The sequence below is a fragment of the Acromyrmex echinatior genome, chromosome 18 (assembly GCF_024713525.1).
Source record: "Acromyrmex echinatior isolate Ae372 chromosome 18, ASM2471352v2, whole genome shotgun sequence".
NCBI lineage: Eukaryota > Metazoa > Arthropoda > Insecta > Hymenoptera > Formicidae > Acromyrmex > Acromyrmex echinatior.
In genome coordinates, this window is record NC_141869.1 from 6,074,172 (window position 1) to 6,091,696 (window position 17,525).

General features: G+C 32.2%; 1 protein-coding gene across 1 annotated transcript in view; it reads left to right on the forward strand.

Annotated features, from left to right (window-relative positions):
• LOC105144812 (uncharacterized) overlaps positions 1-17,525 on the forward strand; it is a 43,793-nt gene that overhangs the window by 14,099 nt on the left and 12,169 nt on the right. The window contains exons 4-5 of the mRNA XM_011053984.2: positions 15,335-15,441; positions 16,405-16,700. Coding sequence (XP_011052286.2) covers positions 15,335-15,441; positions 16,405-16,700 — 403 coding nt within the window. The remainder of the gene's footprint in view (positions 1-15,334; positions 15,442-16,404; positions 16,701-17,525) is intronic.

Genomic DNA, 17,525 nt, shown 5'->3' on the forward strand with positions numbered 1-17,525 from the left:
TCCTAGACGGACGCAATCTCGCTACAGCCTGGTAAGAATTATGCACCTTGAACATCGAATGTGCACTGTATCGAATTTCCTATGTTTCTTATGTTTCACGTATTTCGACCGAAAAACACGGTAAACTTAGATTCATGGTTCCTCGACTTTCCAAAGCATTCCTAGACCGCTTGGAGTCTGCAATCTTCAGATCCCCGATAAATTCTTAGAATTTGAAACTCTCAAATCTTGAGTTGTGTGGATTCGTGGATCTGCAGAATTTTTATGTACTTCCTAATCTTGGATTCATTGAATTTCTAGCATTTCTAGATTCTCTCATTCCAGAATTGCTTTTCTTATAGAATATGTTTTAAAATTTTCAAAAATTCTAGAGCTTTCAGATCTCGAGATTTTTATGTTCTAAAAAAGTATTGACTTTAGAATATCAAAATCATCGAATTTCAGAATCTCTAATTTCTTAAACTTTTTTTAGTCGTGCTTTTTTTTTCTTTCGCGCGACTCACGGATTGAAGTAATAGTAGCCCGCGGAGTATAATTACGATTGCATGTCATCGAGAAGGGAGGAAGGATCTTTCTTTTCTCATTTCTATAAAATTGTTCTTTTATCACTCTGACATTTCACAAAACAGGGTTTCTAATTTATATCGTATAAAGTACAATATAAGCATCTTGTATATATTAATGTTATAATATATTAACTTTATAATTCGATAAAAATGCAAATTATCAAATACTTATGGAAATAAATAATAGAACATTATGTCGAGACACTTTTTAAAATCACATAAAAAATAAAAAATAAATCGTTTTATTGTTGCCATTATTGCACGCGTATAATTTCACAAATAAATTTTCGCGTTCAATTAATCTCTCTTTCTTTCGACAATTAAGTAAAGCATTTTATCATGCGTATCAACGAGCGGTTAGCGAGATAAAGGATAAATGGAACACTCGATAACGATCGAAAAAAATAGATAAAAGTATTCTTTTTCCTACTTTAATCTTCCTCCTCTCGATAAAATAGTAATAAACGAAAGTAGATATTCTATATGTTTAATAATATAAGTATAAGACAGTAGTAGTCCCTGCATGTCGACAATAATAAATTAAGGAAAAATTCATAATAATTAAAAGAAAGACGGCAATAATTTTGGTGTCGATTTCACACAAGCTTATATATTGGGTTCAATTTGAAAAAGAGAAATCAGTCGCGCCACGTTTCGTTTTGAGGCCGATTCCATCGGCCCATCAGAGGCCGGACGTAAAATCGTTAAGTGGGTCGAGCAAGAAAGTTCGTCCGAGGCATTTCTACTTGCCACCGTCGACTGTTTAGGGGTAAATTAAATTCAGAGGGGCGGGCGACGTAGACAGACATGTTGCAAAAACTTTGGCGCTCGCGTTTCCTATTGAGCGAAATGCTTTTCACTAGGTAATAATGATCGGAGAATGGTTGTGCTTGAAAGAAAGTATCTTCAAATTCTTCTAATATGTACGATCGTTATAAAAATAAATTGTCTACCAAGCTGCGTGTGCCCCAAGTAAGAATAGCGCGTGCTAGTCTAAACGCGAAAGTTTCTTACCGAAACTTTTGCATGTAAATTTTGTAGACATTTATTCGATAGATACGTTGGCATAAAAATATATTTCTCATAGATGTAACCGTATTGTTTCTTGCTACAACGTTGTATCGCAACAATCAAAATTGTTCGCCCCGATATTTCAACGGAATTAATCGTTGCGATAATGGACTGTTCGACACTCGTCGTGTGTAAAATGCGCGGCGCCTCGTAATTGCGATCGATATATCGGCGGTGTTTGTGAAAAATTGGGGACGCGACGAGCTTTCGATTTGAAAAAGAGCCGGAAGTCATAGTGAAATATCACATCGCGGATTAAATGTGTGTTAACAGCAGCACGGCACTGCTCAGCAATCGATTCCGACGCGGATTCATCATTGAAACGTGCATCTATAATCGATGGACGCATTAACCCACTCGAGTCAGCTGCCCAATGTACCCGTCAAGCGTGATTGATCGGATATAAAGCTTCATCCGTAATCATCAAACAATACAGCCCAAGTGAAACGCATCGCGAATGTAACTGACGGATGAGAAATAATGTTGTAGCGATCTGCACGTGGATGTTAATGTTTTTATACTAGAAAGGTAAGATCTATAAGCAGTCGTTAAATCTTCGCAATTAGTTGGCGATTAGTTGGTTAAATTCAAACCAAATTATTTAAGCACTAAAGATCCAGTTTGATCACTTAGGACCTTTATTTCCTACCTGTTGTATATTCACATTATAGTCTTAAAAGGTATTTTGTTTAATATATTTTAATATTTTCTACCTAATTCACGCACAAAATCATCTTTCATCAAAAACAAATAAATGCACGTTCAATTTTTTAATTTTACATTAAACTTTAAAAAAGCTTTTTTGTCCGGCCGTTTTGGGACGCGCAAAAAATGCAGCTACGAAAAAGAATTTCGCGATGTTATTTCGCCCGTATTGGCGAAAGGATACGAGTCGGCTTTGAATTTGCAGCAGCCTGTATCGTCGGATATTAGCGGCGATGGCGCGGTATCACGGTGGTATGATCTCGTGAATCCGAACGATAAAACGCGATGGCGTTTTGCACACAAGCATTCGCGCGATCGGGCATATGTACATACGAAACAAATACCATGTCTGTGATCTGACGAGGCGCAGAAGGTGTTGCACGCAACACGTATAAATAAGCAGCTGTCCCGATATCTATGTCTGCATGCGTGATTTTTTCGAGGGAAACGTTCGAATAATCCGCAGTTTCTATATGTGTGTCAACAAAACCATCAAACGCGTAAAATAAATTCAGAGATAGCCGAATAGTTTTTGAATTGTCTTATACTTATATTACATAAAAGATTTTATGTAATTGAATTTTTAACTTTGCATCAAAGTATACGAATTCTGATTTTTCTACTTTAAATGATGTACTTTAATAATGTAGGAGATTACCAACAGTCTTTAAGTTATCTAATATATTATATAAAAGCTTTTATGTCATTGAATTTTTATATTTTTAATTTTATATCATTAAGATCTTCTCTAATGTATTAGACAACTTAGAAACTGTCGGCAATCGATCTCATTAAAGTAACTGTAAAATTCAGCATTTATAGATTTTCGAAACTTGGGATAAAGAGCAAAGTTGAGAGCAAAATTGAGGCTCTAAACTTTTTTCGTATAGTGCTAGAATTTTATAACAATATTACAAAAATGATTATATAAATTCTGATCTTTTAAAATATTTAAATCGTATGATTTTTTAAGATATTTTCAAATTATCTGAATTTTATAAATCTGATATTTTATTCACGTAACTTTTACAAATATTTTAGATCTGCGATTTTTCGCATTACCATCTGCTTCGAATTTGATCTGGGAGATTGCAAATTGAATCATATTCTGCAAAAGTATCAAAATATTGATATCTATTAAAATATTAATTTAATTCAAACGTTGCAAATCATAATTTATATCTATCAATTTTTAAAATTTATTTTATATCTCGAAGAATTTTATTTTCTCTTGATATGTAAAATCTTGAAATTTGAAAAGAATCATAATAACATTTTGAACCCTTGCGATCTCGATGACGGAACCGATGTGCTCCGTGAGAACGATGAGCTCGACGTGCCGTGAAATGACACGGCGCTGAATATTGGTCTATCCTAAAGGAAGGTCGCAGAACCTCCATTGATATGCGAGACCGAATTTCATGATTCCCGACAACACATGAGCTTGTGCTGTCTATACCGGAATTGAAGATGACGCGCTTGTTCATGAGAAATGTCGATAAATAAAATTCGATCACACGAATTGCTATGCGTCGATCGATTTATCCTTGTCATATGTTTCGTTGTAAAAAGAATTGGAATAGAAAAAAAAGTTTAAAGAACTAAAAAGAAAAGAAAACATGTCAGTTGGCAAAAATGAATAAAGAAAATAAGGAATGGAAAAGAGAACGAAAAAAATAGAAACAGAAAGAGTAAAAAAATTGCTGCCATATGACTTGAAATGTTAATTAATATTAATTAATATTTTTGTTTTTATGATATACATTTTTTAGAGAAACGAAAAAAGTTTGAGATCAGGTAAAGTCGAGAATGTTATAATTAAGAGTGTTTTGCCTATAAAATATTAGCTAAAAGTATTAGCTAAAAAAAATCAATATCGGCCAATATCAATCAAAAAATTTTATCGTAAACACGTCCTAAAATTAACCGCAAAAAGCAAAAATTGTTTGACTTTTAATGATTTATGCAGTGCAATTACCATATTTTGCTACAGTTTTAGATAAATAATTTTCAAACAAACAGATGAATCTCTCTTTCTCTCTTTCTCTCCAAATGAACCTTTGCACAAATATTTATTAAAGTTTTATTAGTTATATGTAATAAATTTGATTTCATTCACTATTTCTTCATGCAAATAAATACTACAAAAAGCGATTTTATATAACAATCAAGGCAAACGTGTGTGGCAATCGTGGCGTAGAATGTAGAACGGCTATTTTTTAAAAGAGCTAAAGAGTTCAAATCCATCCAGAACAAAAATTTGATTTGATCTCTCAGAAGATGGAAAACTATCCAAAGTATATTTGCCATCACCGTTTGAAACCGGCATTATAAACTGTAGATCCCATATATCAATAGGTACATGTATTGATTTCCCAGATTGGAGGTTGAACATTAGCTTAACAATCTTCTAATTCTGAAAAAAATCATTGTTTCGGAACTTCATCTAAAGGAGGCCTAAGTTTGATTTGGACCGTAATGCCCTCGAATGGAGTGGAATGGATTAACACAAACAAAAAAATTATATAATTTTTAAATCAATAAAAGAATTGTGCTCAAATTTTACATAAATACTCAAATGTAATAAAAACAATCTATAAAATTTTTATATATTTATGGTAATCCTTTGAATTGTGCTATATATTGTATTTCCTTAAGTAAGTTGGTCGTTTAAGGATCAATATTTTAAATAAAATAGCAAACAATAATACTAAGTAAAAATTATAAATATAATGTTATCAATGTCATTATGTAATGACAGCCTTTCGCCATTTCATAGCAGGACTAAAGAGGATTGAAGATGATGAAGTAGATGAAAATTAGAGCCATAAAAGCCGATGCTCAAAGTGGAAAATGTCGAAAATGACAATTAATAGAATTAGCGAAGCATTTTCTCGCTGGGGTAAGCTTCTCCTTTCTTTGGAAGTGGCCTTCAGTCCTCTAATCGAATCTGATTTGGCCGTAGGATAAGAATCGAAGAGACAGTTAAAGGATACAATAAAGGCAGAATGGAAAGGGAAAAGTGAGAAAGAGTCAAATGAATTTTATTTTAAGCATCCCATTTGTGGTGCTTAAATAATCAAAAAAACCTATAAATATAAAAGTTATTCGTAATTGCTGATGTAAGTGTTCGCATTTTTATGCCAAATTTTCATGGCTTTTATAAAGAAATCAAAGTATATATTATTTTATAAACACATTAGATTATAATTTTCTCACATTGATATTTGAAAAACAAAACAATTGTTTGTAATTCATAAGAGGAAACAAAAAAGTATGTTATTAAAATTCGTCCTTTCAAATTATGAAACAGATTCTTATTTTGACTATATTGACATTTTTTTAAAATAAAATCGGTTAAAAGGAATGACAAGCTGAATAAAGCTGTAAGATCGCAAAGATTCCTTCCCAAAGCAGCGGCTTTGTTAGATGCGAAACAAATGTATACACATTTATCAGTAACTGCAACTCATTCGCACTTGCTCGAGGAACTAATTAACTACTTTCTGCGAAGGGAAAGCTTTTCCAAGCAGCGATCAGACCGTTTTATCTACGAGCACGCGTCCCGCGCGCACTTTCATTATCACGTACGTGAATGTTTACACAGACAAACATAATAACGGATATACGGGCAACGCACGAAGCGCATGTACCGAAGTGTATCCTGTGAAAGGGGTAGGAGTTTGATACACATGTTTTGTTGCACAATTAATTATATCTATTAGCGAATCGTGCCCACGTCAATAAACGCTCGGTCGAGCGAGGTATAATTAAATTCACGAGCTAACGACAATAGTACCTCTGACGCGTGCTTAAACGTCGATACGTCATAACATACTAATATCGTTTGGAAATTGTCACGTGGCTTGACATTGGTTTCAGGATATCCTGCACATTTTCTCATTATGGAAAATTTGTATCATAACAGATCATAAGCTATCCTATTAAAATAAATAGAATAAAGCTGTACTCTAAATTAAAAGGAAAAATGGTTACAATTATCAAAATTTAACTACAGTTTATAATCATTTTTTGAGATAATTATATATATATATTTATAATTGTTTTAATCATGCAAATATAATTAATAATATGATATTATATAATAAGCAAACACGCTGCTTGAAAATCTTTAACTTTTTCTACATAATACATCTTTTAGTTATTATTATACCACATAAATAATAAAGCGAACTTAAGAAAATAGTTATAATCATTATAATTATGATTACATTTACGGAATAAATATTTATTTATATCTTGATGTTTTACTATATTAATATTTGAAATTATCATAATATAGTACAATTTTTTCATGTTTTAGAGAACTATAAAGATATGGTTATTATTAACATTACAATAGTAATAAAATAAATAAAAATGGAGCTCCTAACTATATTTATTTTATCTATGTATAATTATAGTCTCTAATACCAAACATTTTTCTCTCAATATTCTGTCTATTTTGTTAGATAAACTTTCATTCAATAAAAATTTTAATATTTATTTATATTTTTTAATTAATTTTCTCGTTGTCTATTTTTAAACTTGTACGTATACAATATGCATTTTTCTTTTCCATATCTAAAAATGTTATGAAATACGCGAGTCAACCGTAATTTAATTAGTGGTAAAGAAAACATTGTTCGTAGGCAAATTTGTGCAAAGCAAATGCTAAGGACGAAGATTAAATCGGTTTTATGTATTTTTAGAGAAATTGTATGAAACGGTAGTAATTTTCAATCGATCTGATAATTTCATGTCAAATTGAATCTAATTAGAAATTAATAACAGTAATGCGAACTTCGCTTCATCATCCATTTATAATGTCTAGCAATATAATACTTTGCAAAAAATTTCAAGTTTCTAATTTTATTTTAGATAAAAGTCTGTTTTTTCTAATAATGCATATTAATCTCTCTCAGCAATGAATTGAAATATCTAGAAAAAATTAATTAAGATATATATCTTTCTTTTATGGATACCATACATAACGCAGAGACACAATATGAACATTATATTTTCTGTATTTCTGTAATAATATTTATCCTATGACAAGTTGGACATGCATTGTTTAAAAAATAATGATGTTCGTTCTGTACATGACTGACGTAAAATACGAGTTGAATCGAAAGTTACGTCCTTTTAGATTAAAGTGACATTTCACATCACAAAACTTGACTGTATTTTACTTCTCAATATCAGAAGAAACTATTAAGTGTTGGAATTAATTCGTAGCGTTTTACAAGTGATGGGAAGTACTTTCATTAATATATTTTTTAATGCTCATGTGAAATAAATAACATTCTTTCATTAAAAAACGCTACGAATTAATTCCAACACCTAATATTTAAAAATTTTCTACAGATAATTTTTAATTAATAAATATTGAATATGGTATATATTTTATATCGTATCAATTTTCTCGCTACTAGGAAAAAATCTCAGTTAAATGCATTCTATAAAAATCTCTTGTTTTACATAAATTTCCTTTATCTTTTATAAAATACATTTTTACGAAATTTTGATCTATTATATTTGTTAAAAATTAATGAAAAATTTTATTAAAAAAACCGATTTCATAAGAAAGAATCAAAGTATATATCAGATAAAGTTCTTCAATAAACGCACATATACGTACGTATACGTACACATTTCCTTGAATTACTACGATGATTACTATGTAATTACGAAAAGGACTAATTTATATCATAAAGAAAAAATTTTTCCAGATAATATATTTATAAAAAAATCAAAAGTATTTTCATGTAAAACTAGAGACCGTAAAACTTTTTGAAAATTTTCTATATAGGTTTTTTTTATGTATATACGAGTGTATGTATGTGTTTGTGTATACATGTATGTGTCTGTTCCTCAGGCGGAATGATGCATGCGCTAAATGATGGCCCTCGGCAAATAGAGACGGCCGAATACCGATCGAATTGAATTTGCGATTCAGTCGCGATCGCGTAATGACCAGGGCGGTAATCGAAAACTCGGGGTCGAATTAAAGCTCCGTCGAGTGAGAGAGGGCTAGAGAAAGACGAAGGCACGTAGAGAGTGAACTCTATCGATCAATCAGCCATAAGTAATGCAGAGCTTTTGATGGCTTACCGTTTCATTGCGGACGAAAAGAGCCGACCAGCATGCTATCACATGGAATGCGACTTTAGTTGCATTAAACATCAGCGCCTAATGATGATAATTGTTGATCGATGGTGCACTCAATGGTTGTTTTGGTCCCATGAGGATAACTCCGACACTACGTATACATTGGTTTATCGAATGATTAGAACCGATAGTTTAACATCAATTATCTATGTCCCCATGTTAAAGAAATCGATGATTCTTCCTAAATCGATGTTCATTAGATATTGTCTGTTACTGCATGGAAAGAGCGATTTTGCTGAAGTAGCTAAAAATTTACTCTGTAAATCTGAATCAGGATAATCACTGATTTTTTTTTTTACCCAATTTCTTGGCATTGAGTAATCAGTAAAATTCAACTGAAAAAGAAAGAAAGAAAGCTTCAGCATTATAATTAAAATACCGATATTCGCTAAGTTTTAATATACATGAATTTATATACTAAAGCAAGGCTAAGTTAAGGATTCCACGTTTCATTGATTTTTTAATTGAATTACACTGTGAATTCACTAATTATCAATACATATATAACTGAGATATTCTCTAAATTTGAATTAGTAGATAATCACTGACATCAGTGATTATCTAATTCATATTTAAAGAATAATTAGATACAAAATAATTTTATTAACTAAAATAATGTTCCAGCAAAATAAGCAATACTATAAAAAGTTTAGACATTATTATAACTATAGCGCAAGCATCCTACATGATTATTTTGATAGTTTAATACAATTATTTTCAGATCAGTATCTAACTGAATTTTTATATTGATATATATATATATATATATATATATATATATATATATATATAATTTTAGTAAAACAGTTCTTTTATGCAAGAGATATAATTTAAAAAAAGAAGCGATATAACATACAAGAATAAAAGATTAATATCGGAGGTGGAGTTTTGACTGCTTCCAGCGATGCGCAGTTGGATATAACAATCAAATGTAGCAAATGAATATAATTATGCCTCGCGAATATTGTATGTTAAAAGTATTTCATTACAAACGATCGTAACGCAAAGCCGCGTGACATTTGCGTTTATTCCTCGATTACTACTATGTTATTGATAACATACGAAATTTCTCGTATTTGCATTGTAAATGCATGAACAGAATCATTTTCTGTGTCCGCGAGCTATATCTATATAAAAGAACTAATTGAACAGATGTCATATTGTACGAGATATTATATACGTGGCTCAACAGATACTATTCTGATTTATCCTAAATAATTGGCTTGTTATATCTCAAAGTAGCAAATTGTTTATATTATCATTTACTCATTTATGTAACAGATATTATTCTTTTAATTCCTTTTTTTTTATTTAAACAATGAAAATAAACTATAAAAATATTTAAATCGTATTATTTACAAAGCTAAATCTTATTAAAACGCAATTTTAATTAAATGAACAATTAAAAGAGTAAACGTCGATTACCTACGCTGTTTATCTAGTTTTTAACTAATATAATTATATTAAAAATTCTGTTATTATAAAAAAAAATTTTCCATCAAAATTATGTTGCACCCAAATTCGGTGTGTTACCTAACAACTAAATACGAACGCAAATAGAGCATACAGAAAACGTTAAGTCAGGTCAGTTAACCCTGAGAGATCCCTTTGCAGCCTTTTACACGTAGGGCTATCGAGGGTGATCGGAAGTGTCTTTATCACGAGTATGCTGCTCGTTGAAGCTTATAACTTTCACCTTTATCATTCTCACCACTCGAAGCCGGAAGCCCTTTGTCTCTTTGTATCTTCTCTCGTCTTTCTCTTCGTTTGCTCACCGACGAAGCGATGCGTAAATCATACTTTTAAAATTGTTACTCCCGAAAATATCTTCTTTTTGTCCGTTTAAATGATAATCTTGTTTTATGTGTGTTTATAATTTTTTATTTATTTTGTTCACATATTCTTGATTCTTGACAAATATAATATTAATATTTATTAAAAAAGGATTTTCAATTTCTCAATTTAAATAAGTAAAAAATGGAACATTAAATTGTTAAATTTTCTATAAAAAATTTCTAACTAGTTTATCATAAGAAAAAGCAAGAAAATCAAACAAAAACGTTTTTCACTACAATATATATGAACATTATTATTTATATTACATCTATTATTTATTCCTTTTTGGCCTTCTTTTAATTTTGCTTTTGTAAAGTAAGGAGCCGATTTATATTCACGTTAAAAAAAATTAAAAAATATTTATTTATTATATTTTTATAGTAAAATAAAGAAAATCTACTGCACAAGTAATAACTGAACACACTAATTTTAAGTATTTGAATAATACTACATGTGTGGAAAGAATGATTTTGCTAAAGTATCTAAAAAATTCTCACCTTCATCTACTCACCTTCATCTACTCACCGATCTGAAAATAATTTTATTTTCAAACGGCAAAATAATTATGAGGAGATCTGTATCTAGCTCAATTTTTAGATACTTTAAAAAAATTATTTCTTTCCGTGTAAAATGAAAGAGTGAAAAGCAAGGATTGCACCGCGCGACAGGTAGAGTGTTCAACACAATTCCTTTTCTCGCGATCGACATTACCCATTTTCCAGGCATCAGGGCTGCAAGATCGATTCTCATTCCGATGGCGTAATATTCGTCAGGCACGAGAGAAACGGCGCGGACGGTCGCGTTACATGGCGCAGCGCCGGCTTTCATTTACGCGAAAACTAGTTGCCCCTCGTCTCATTTTCAGTGCTCAGGTGGCAGGGAGAGACGAAGGATACTCGAAAAGTTTAAGGCTGGTAATAAATGACCCTCGGCGCCCCTCGTCCGCCAGGACCTGGCGCGCCAGGATATCATTAATTAACAGTAATTAACGCGCGCGCCGGCCCCTCTCGGCGAAGTTTCCGCCGGCAGTCGCGCGTCTTGTCGATGAGGGATGAAATCCGCACGCGAACTGTCCGACGAATTCGGTGAGCTATAACGTATCGAGGAATATATCGTCGATGAATCCAAGTCATCTATAACGGCTGGAACCGGAGAGAGAATACATATTTCTTCTTAACATCCGTTATAATATCTATCCTATCGCGTTCAGTTAAAATAACGCGTCATATTTCACGAATTTTACGCGAGGCGAATTATCAGAGTCGCAGAGAAATTATTATATACCTGTATGTACATGTGAAAGTACACAAATTTACTTAAATATAAAAATACCTTTCACGCTCGATCAATGTCAATGAGAAATAATGGGCACGGGAAGTAGATCGTCCTGTTAAAGTAAACTAAACAACGAGATGATATTCTGAATGTCGACAAAATTGGACATCATTGATTAGCGATAATGCAATACGGGGCATTAATTTTCATTAACTATCGGATATCGAACTTTGTTACCATGTTGTGTCGGATATTCTCGAAGGAGTCTACACCGCACCGATTTTCCCTTGAGAAATCCAGTATCCTCGATGAGGAGATAACAGCAAGTTTGGAGAGACTTGTGAGTTGTATGTCAAACGAAAATATACAATGCATAATTATCATCAACACTGTTAAATGTATGATGTCAAATTATACATAATTTAAGTTATTTTGAATCACTTCTATATATAGGACGCCTCTACTCAATATATTGTTAATTTAATTAAAACAATTAAGTTAAATAATTAACTCAAGGAAATGTATTAAATTCGACTCAAATTATTATTTATTAACTGCCCCTCTGAGTGCGTTAATATGGACGTTGTTTACTTTGAAATTAATAAATACTACATAAATGGATTGAACATAAATGAATTGAACAAAATGTTATTTAACTCAAGAGATGCTATTGCTCGCTTTGATATCTAATAATGAAAACTGCGCTTTATATTAACTTACATAATTGTATTGGAAATTCTAAATTATTTATTATATTATTGCGACATTACCTTGTTACTATTAATTTATTTTTAATAATTAAAATTTGAATTAAAACGCAAAAAATTTTTCGTTTTCTTAAAAATATGTTCAATATATCTTCTTTTACACCAAGATTGTGAAAAGCGGTAGATCTTTTTTTCGTAGAAAATTTCTCCGCATTTTAAGTAATTTATGTTAACGAAGTTCATTAAAACGTAACACGCTGGTTTCCAGGTAAGAATTAAATTAATTTTAAATAATTTGCTGCCATGTAATAAATTTTAAATTCATCTTTCTCATCTTTAAACTCATCTACGAAAGAATCGTGAAATGCGCATCAATAATGTCAAATCCTCATTGCGTGACGCGAACGATATATTTATCGTTGCGATGCAGAAAGAAATGCACGACGTTGTACATTTCGCGTAATATTCCTCGCAATTTTTACATCTTTCTTGAGGCATTATCGAAAAAAGAAATTCGCGAACGAGAACCTTGGCAATTGGTGAACGTCCAATCCAACGCGGCGACGTAACGATTCTTGTGAATTTCATAGTCGTAACTGCTCTTTGAACTCGAGAAACGTTTCTCGAGAACGAGGCTAGATATCGTAACACAGTATTTCACTTGTCTGCAAATTTTCACTGCAACGTAATTTATGCCATCGTAATGGCCGTTGTTCCGATAAGGGGGTCACATCTTCAGATCAAGGAAAATGAACGACGAAACTTTTTTTTCAAAAAAAAAAAAAAAAACAAGGAATACACCAACGTAGTTGGTCGTAAACAGCTTACAAAGTCGGGCAATCGTACAATTCTTTTAGAGACTATCATTCTCAGAAGAAGACAGAACCTTAAGATACGAGAAAAATAATGGAATTGTAAATAAAAAAAAGAAATGAATTAAATTATCATTAAGAAAAACGGAAGAGAAATGAGAGATAAGGCACGATGTAGTACACAGAAAAAAAAAATAAAAGATTTCTGTTTTAAAATAATGGATGTTAAAATATTATAAGCAACGAAAACGTTACAATTTCTTTTATAATTCAATTTGGCATCGCTGTATAACATTCGTTCAACATTAATCTGGAGAAACTCTTCGTATATTGTCTGTTAAAGAAAATTTGGGCTATTTATCTTATACGTTACAGATATCTTATACGTTCATGATCGAAATATATGTAGTCCAGATGTAAGAATATAAGATGTTTCACTCCTGAGATGCATAGTCGATGATTATAATTACAAAAAAATGTCCAAAATGTTATTAATACAGAAGCTATTAGAAGCTATTAGAAATTTATCACAAAAGAAATTTTACCAAAACTATAATATTTGACCGCCATTATGTGCAATGAAACACCTTGTTCTTTAGTCTTCACACGATGCATGTTTTCCTGGAGTAAATTACTAGAAACTCTATATTTTGTGTGATACAATTCTACTCTCTAAAATTTTTAGAGTGAATTGTCATTCTGAAGAGTGAAATCAGAATCAATTTTCAATCTCATTCTTAGATTGAAAATTGAGCCATTCTTTTTCAAGACTTCTTTATAGTGAGATTCCACTCCAAAGAGAGTAGTAATTTACTAAAACGCAAGCAATCCAGCAGGAAAAAACAGCATCGTGCAGCAGACTTTACATCACGGTGTGGCGTAGATTCGTGGATCGCGTTGCGTTGAAGAATGCAACAAGAGAGAAAGAGAGAGACCGCAAGAGAAAACAAAGGGAGAAGGAAAGAGAGAAACAAACAGGTCTCGGGAAGCAACGAGAGTGTTTCACCTGGCAAACGTGACCGTGTGAGGCCGCGATCGCCGTTAAGCCGATTTACGGGCGCACGTGCGAGAATTCTACGAGCGCAACGGGACGGATAATGACGTTAAGAGGATCCATAGGAGCTTCCGCACTCACGTGTCGTGTATGTGAGATCTCCTCATGTTCGTCTTCGTCTTTGCTTTGTCGCTGCGAGTCACATCATGTTCGCGTGCGTCGTGCCGCTTTGCGCCGCGACGCTACGCGACGCGACGCGCTAGCGACACGTTCCGAAGTGCATCGTGAGATGTATCCACGGCAAGAATCGACGCGTCGCGATTCTCGCGAATAATGTCGCCAATTCAATATAAAACCCCTTTTCCCGATTATTGATAAATAACGAACCGGTGAATTTTTCATGGTAATTTATAATCAGTATCTGAGCTGAAATTTGATTGTGCTAAGAAGACTAAAGGTAGTGTCGATTTGGTGATTATTATAATAATGGTGTTAATTTTGATGGTCTCTACTTATTCTTTTTGCCTCAACATCGTATTGCATATAAATTTTAATTTGTAAAACTCACTTTAGAACATCTTTAATTTATATTAGCATATAATTTGTATGCGTCATATGGCTCTTTTGATCAGTCATGAATCGTAAACTGATGTCAGTTCTCTCAATCAGCTAAACAAATTTTTAGTATAAGTCGTGATTACATATATTATTCTCTTCCCATACTTTATATACATTTTACATTCTAATTAATTATTCTATATATAATTCTTCAATTACTTTATCTATTATATAACATATTATATAACATATAATATTATAAATCACACATCTAAAATGAGCTTAAAAAAATCAATGACACATTTATGAAATATGTAATTTTTTTAAATTAAAAATATTTTTCAAAAGAGTAAGTCATTCTAGTTCATTATTCTATTTATTAGAATATTGGAAAAACATTATTATATAATTAATGTTATTGATGAACATTACTCATAGCTGATCAGAATCGGTGTAATTATTCTCATGCAATAATTGTGATATATATTCTCATCATTTTATATATATAATTATGGAAAAAATATTTATATAAACAATTAAAAAAGGATGTAAGAAAAGCCATAAGAAAGTTCACAAGTGATTATACAATTACAATTTTATAAAACTCCTTTTAAAATTGTACGTATGGATCTGTTTCAGTTATTTGGAGATATATAACGAGAGAGTAAGGGATCTCCTGAAACCGTCGACGAGCACGAGCGGTCTCAGAGTTCGAGAACATCCTCGACTAGGACCTTATGTTCAAGGTACTCCGCTCGTTTACTGTGAAACGTCGCGTATACCGAGGACGACGGCTAAAATTCCTCGAGAGTCTTCTTACTTCAGTGTGTACCTAAGTCTGGGCTATTTGAATCTTCCCCTAATTCGCTCTGCAACCTTCTTTCCCCACATTATAATGTTTCTCTTATTTAATGCATTATTCACTATATTGTTATAGTCCAATATAAAAATAAATGCAGTATATTAAATATTGTATATATTAAATATCGCATTAAATATATTATTAATTTCATGAATAATGTTTGTAACTTTATTTTAAAATTATTCTTTTTGTACGATTATTAAAAAATATGAATTATATCTTTATTAAATTAAAATATTTATTATTTAATATCCATTATAGTCACTATTGTTATCTATATACAAATAAATGTATTTCGATTTTTTAAGCCCTCTAATCTTAAGTCATTGCGAACTTGCACCCTTGAGCTTTCGATCGATTTAACTATTCCCACATTGTAAAATCCTTGAATGGATTGATTCTCGAATCTTGTCATCTTCAAATTCTAGAGTGCTAATATAACTTTTAAATTCCTGGATTCTCAATTTTTCGACATAATTTTCCATCTCGAATATAATCATTTTTTACAAATTTCTGCATCGATTCACGCTAATCTATTCATCATTGTAATCCATTGTAATCTACACGGAGAGAATTATCTTTTAAAATTCGTCCTGAAAATTAATCAAACTCTTATATTTTATTATAGTTTCATTAATGAATGAGAAAAATTTATAAAATTCTTCGAAATACAATGTTGTCTCAGAACTACCATATTTTCAAGATAAACTCTCAGAAAAAATTCTCTCCATATACTTCACAATGAAACTTAAACTGATAGATCTTACAATTGTGATACGAATTAATATGTTTCGCTATCGACAATTCTCTTGACTATCCTCGATCGAACGATTTTTGTTCGTTTTAGGTTTAACACACCATGTAGTTCGCACCCTGGGGTCGTTGATATCATACGTGGAGGAGGGCACGAAGGCCAGAAAGACAGCTTCGACACTTCAGAACCCTAGTAGCAGCCGTAGCCACGCTCTGCTGACGGTCGATCTCTCGCAGGAGACAACCGAGCGTCAGTGTCCCAGCAGCAGTGGTACTTCCTTGTCCTCCAGGAGGCAGGACGCCACTCTGCACGGCGGTAGCAGGTTACACCTAGTCGATCTGGCGGGCAGCGAGAGCGCGGCCACCTGCAGCGGCGTTCATCGACTGAAGGTGAGTCATTTCCTAAAAATAATATCGTCCGCCGGAATATTCGCCAGCTGAATTTCGCGCGATGAAAATCGATATTCGTCCATTTCGCGGATGGATAGAGCTCCGTTATCAATCTCGTCCTGGCCGCCGCGTCGCGCGCTAATAGACTCGCCTAATCGACCGTCGGAGTTACTCGCGAAAGTAACAAGGGTGAAAGACGAGCGCGAGAAAGTGTTGATGCAAATTTAAAACTATTTTTTTATCGAAACGTTTTTATATTGACAAACTGAAGCTACTTGAATTTGTAATTATCAAAATATAAGTGTTTGAAGAGGTTTTATGCATCAGTGATACTTAGCATCTATCTTCATTTTCATCGCGAGTTTTTTGTGATATATGTGTATCGTATGAAAAAATAAATTTATTTTCGAAATGGATTTAGTATATCAGATGAAAAATATCATGTAGATAAAGACAAAATGTTAATGTTCTATGCCTTAATGCACGTGCAATTTTGTCATTGTGATTGATCGATGTTGATGTGATCATGCCTTCTACGATACGGAAAGAATCATCACGACGTAGCAAAAATTTAAGCATCATCGCTAATAGTGTTTCGCGTATGAAAGTAAAAGTATGTGCTTATTATTACGAAAATTCTTTCGTTAAGTTAACAAATTTCATAAGTGCATATATACACTGCTATTATTGACAGATTTGCATTATCAATTAAAAAAATATATAGGACAGTATCAAACTGATTATCGCAATATTTGTCGTATAATTTACTTCGATAGCACATTAAAAGCCAGGGCTCGGTAAAATAACTGATGTGACTTATTTAAA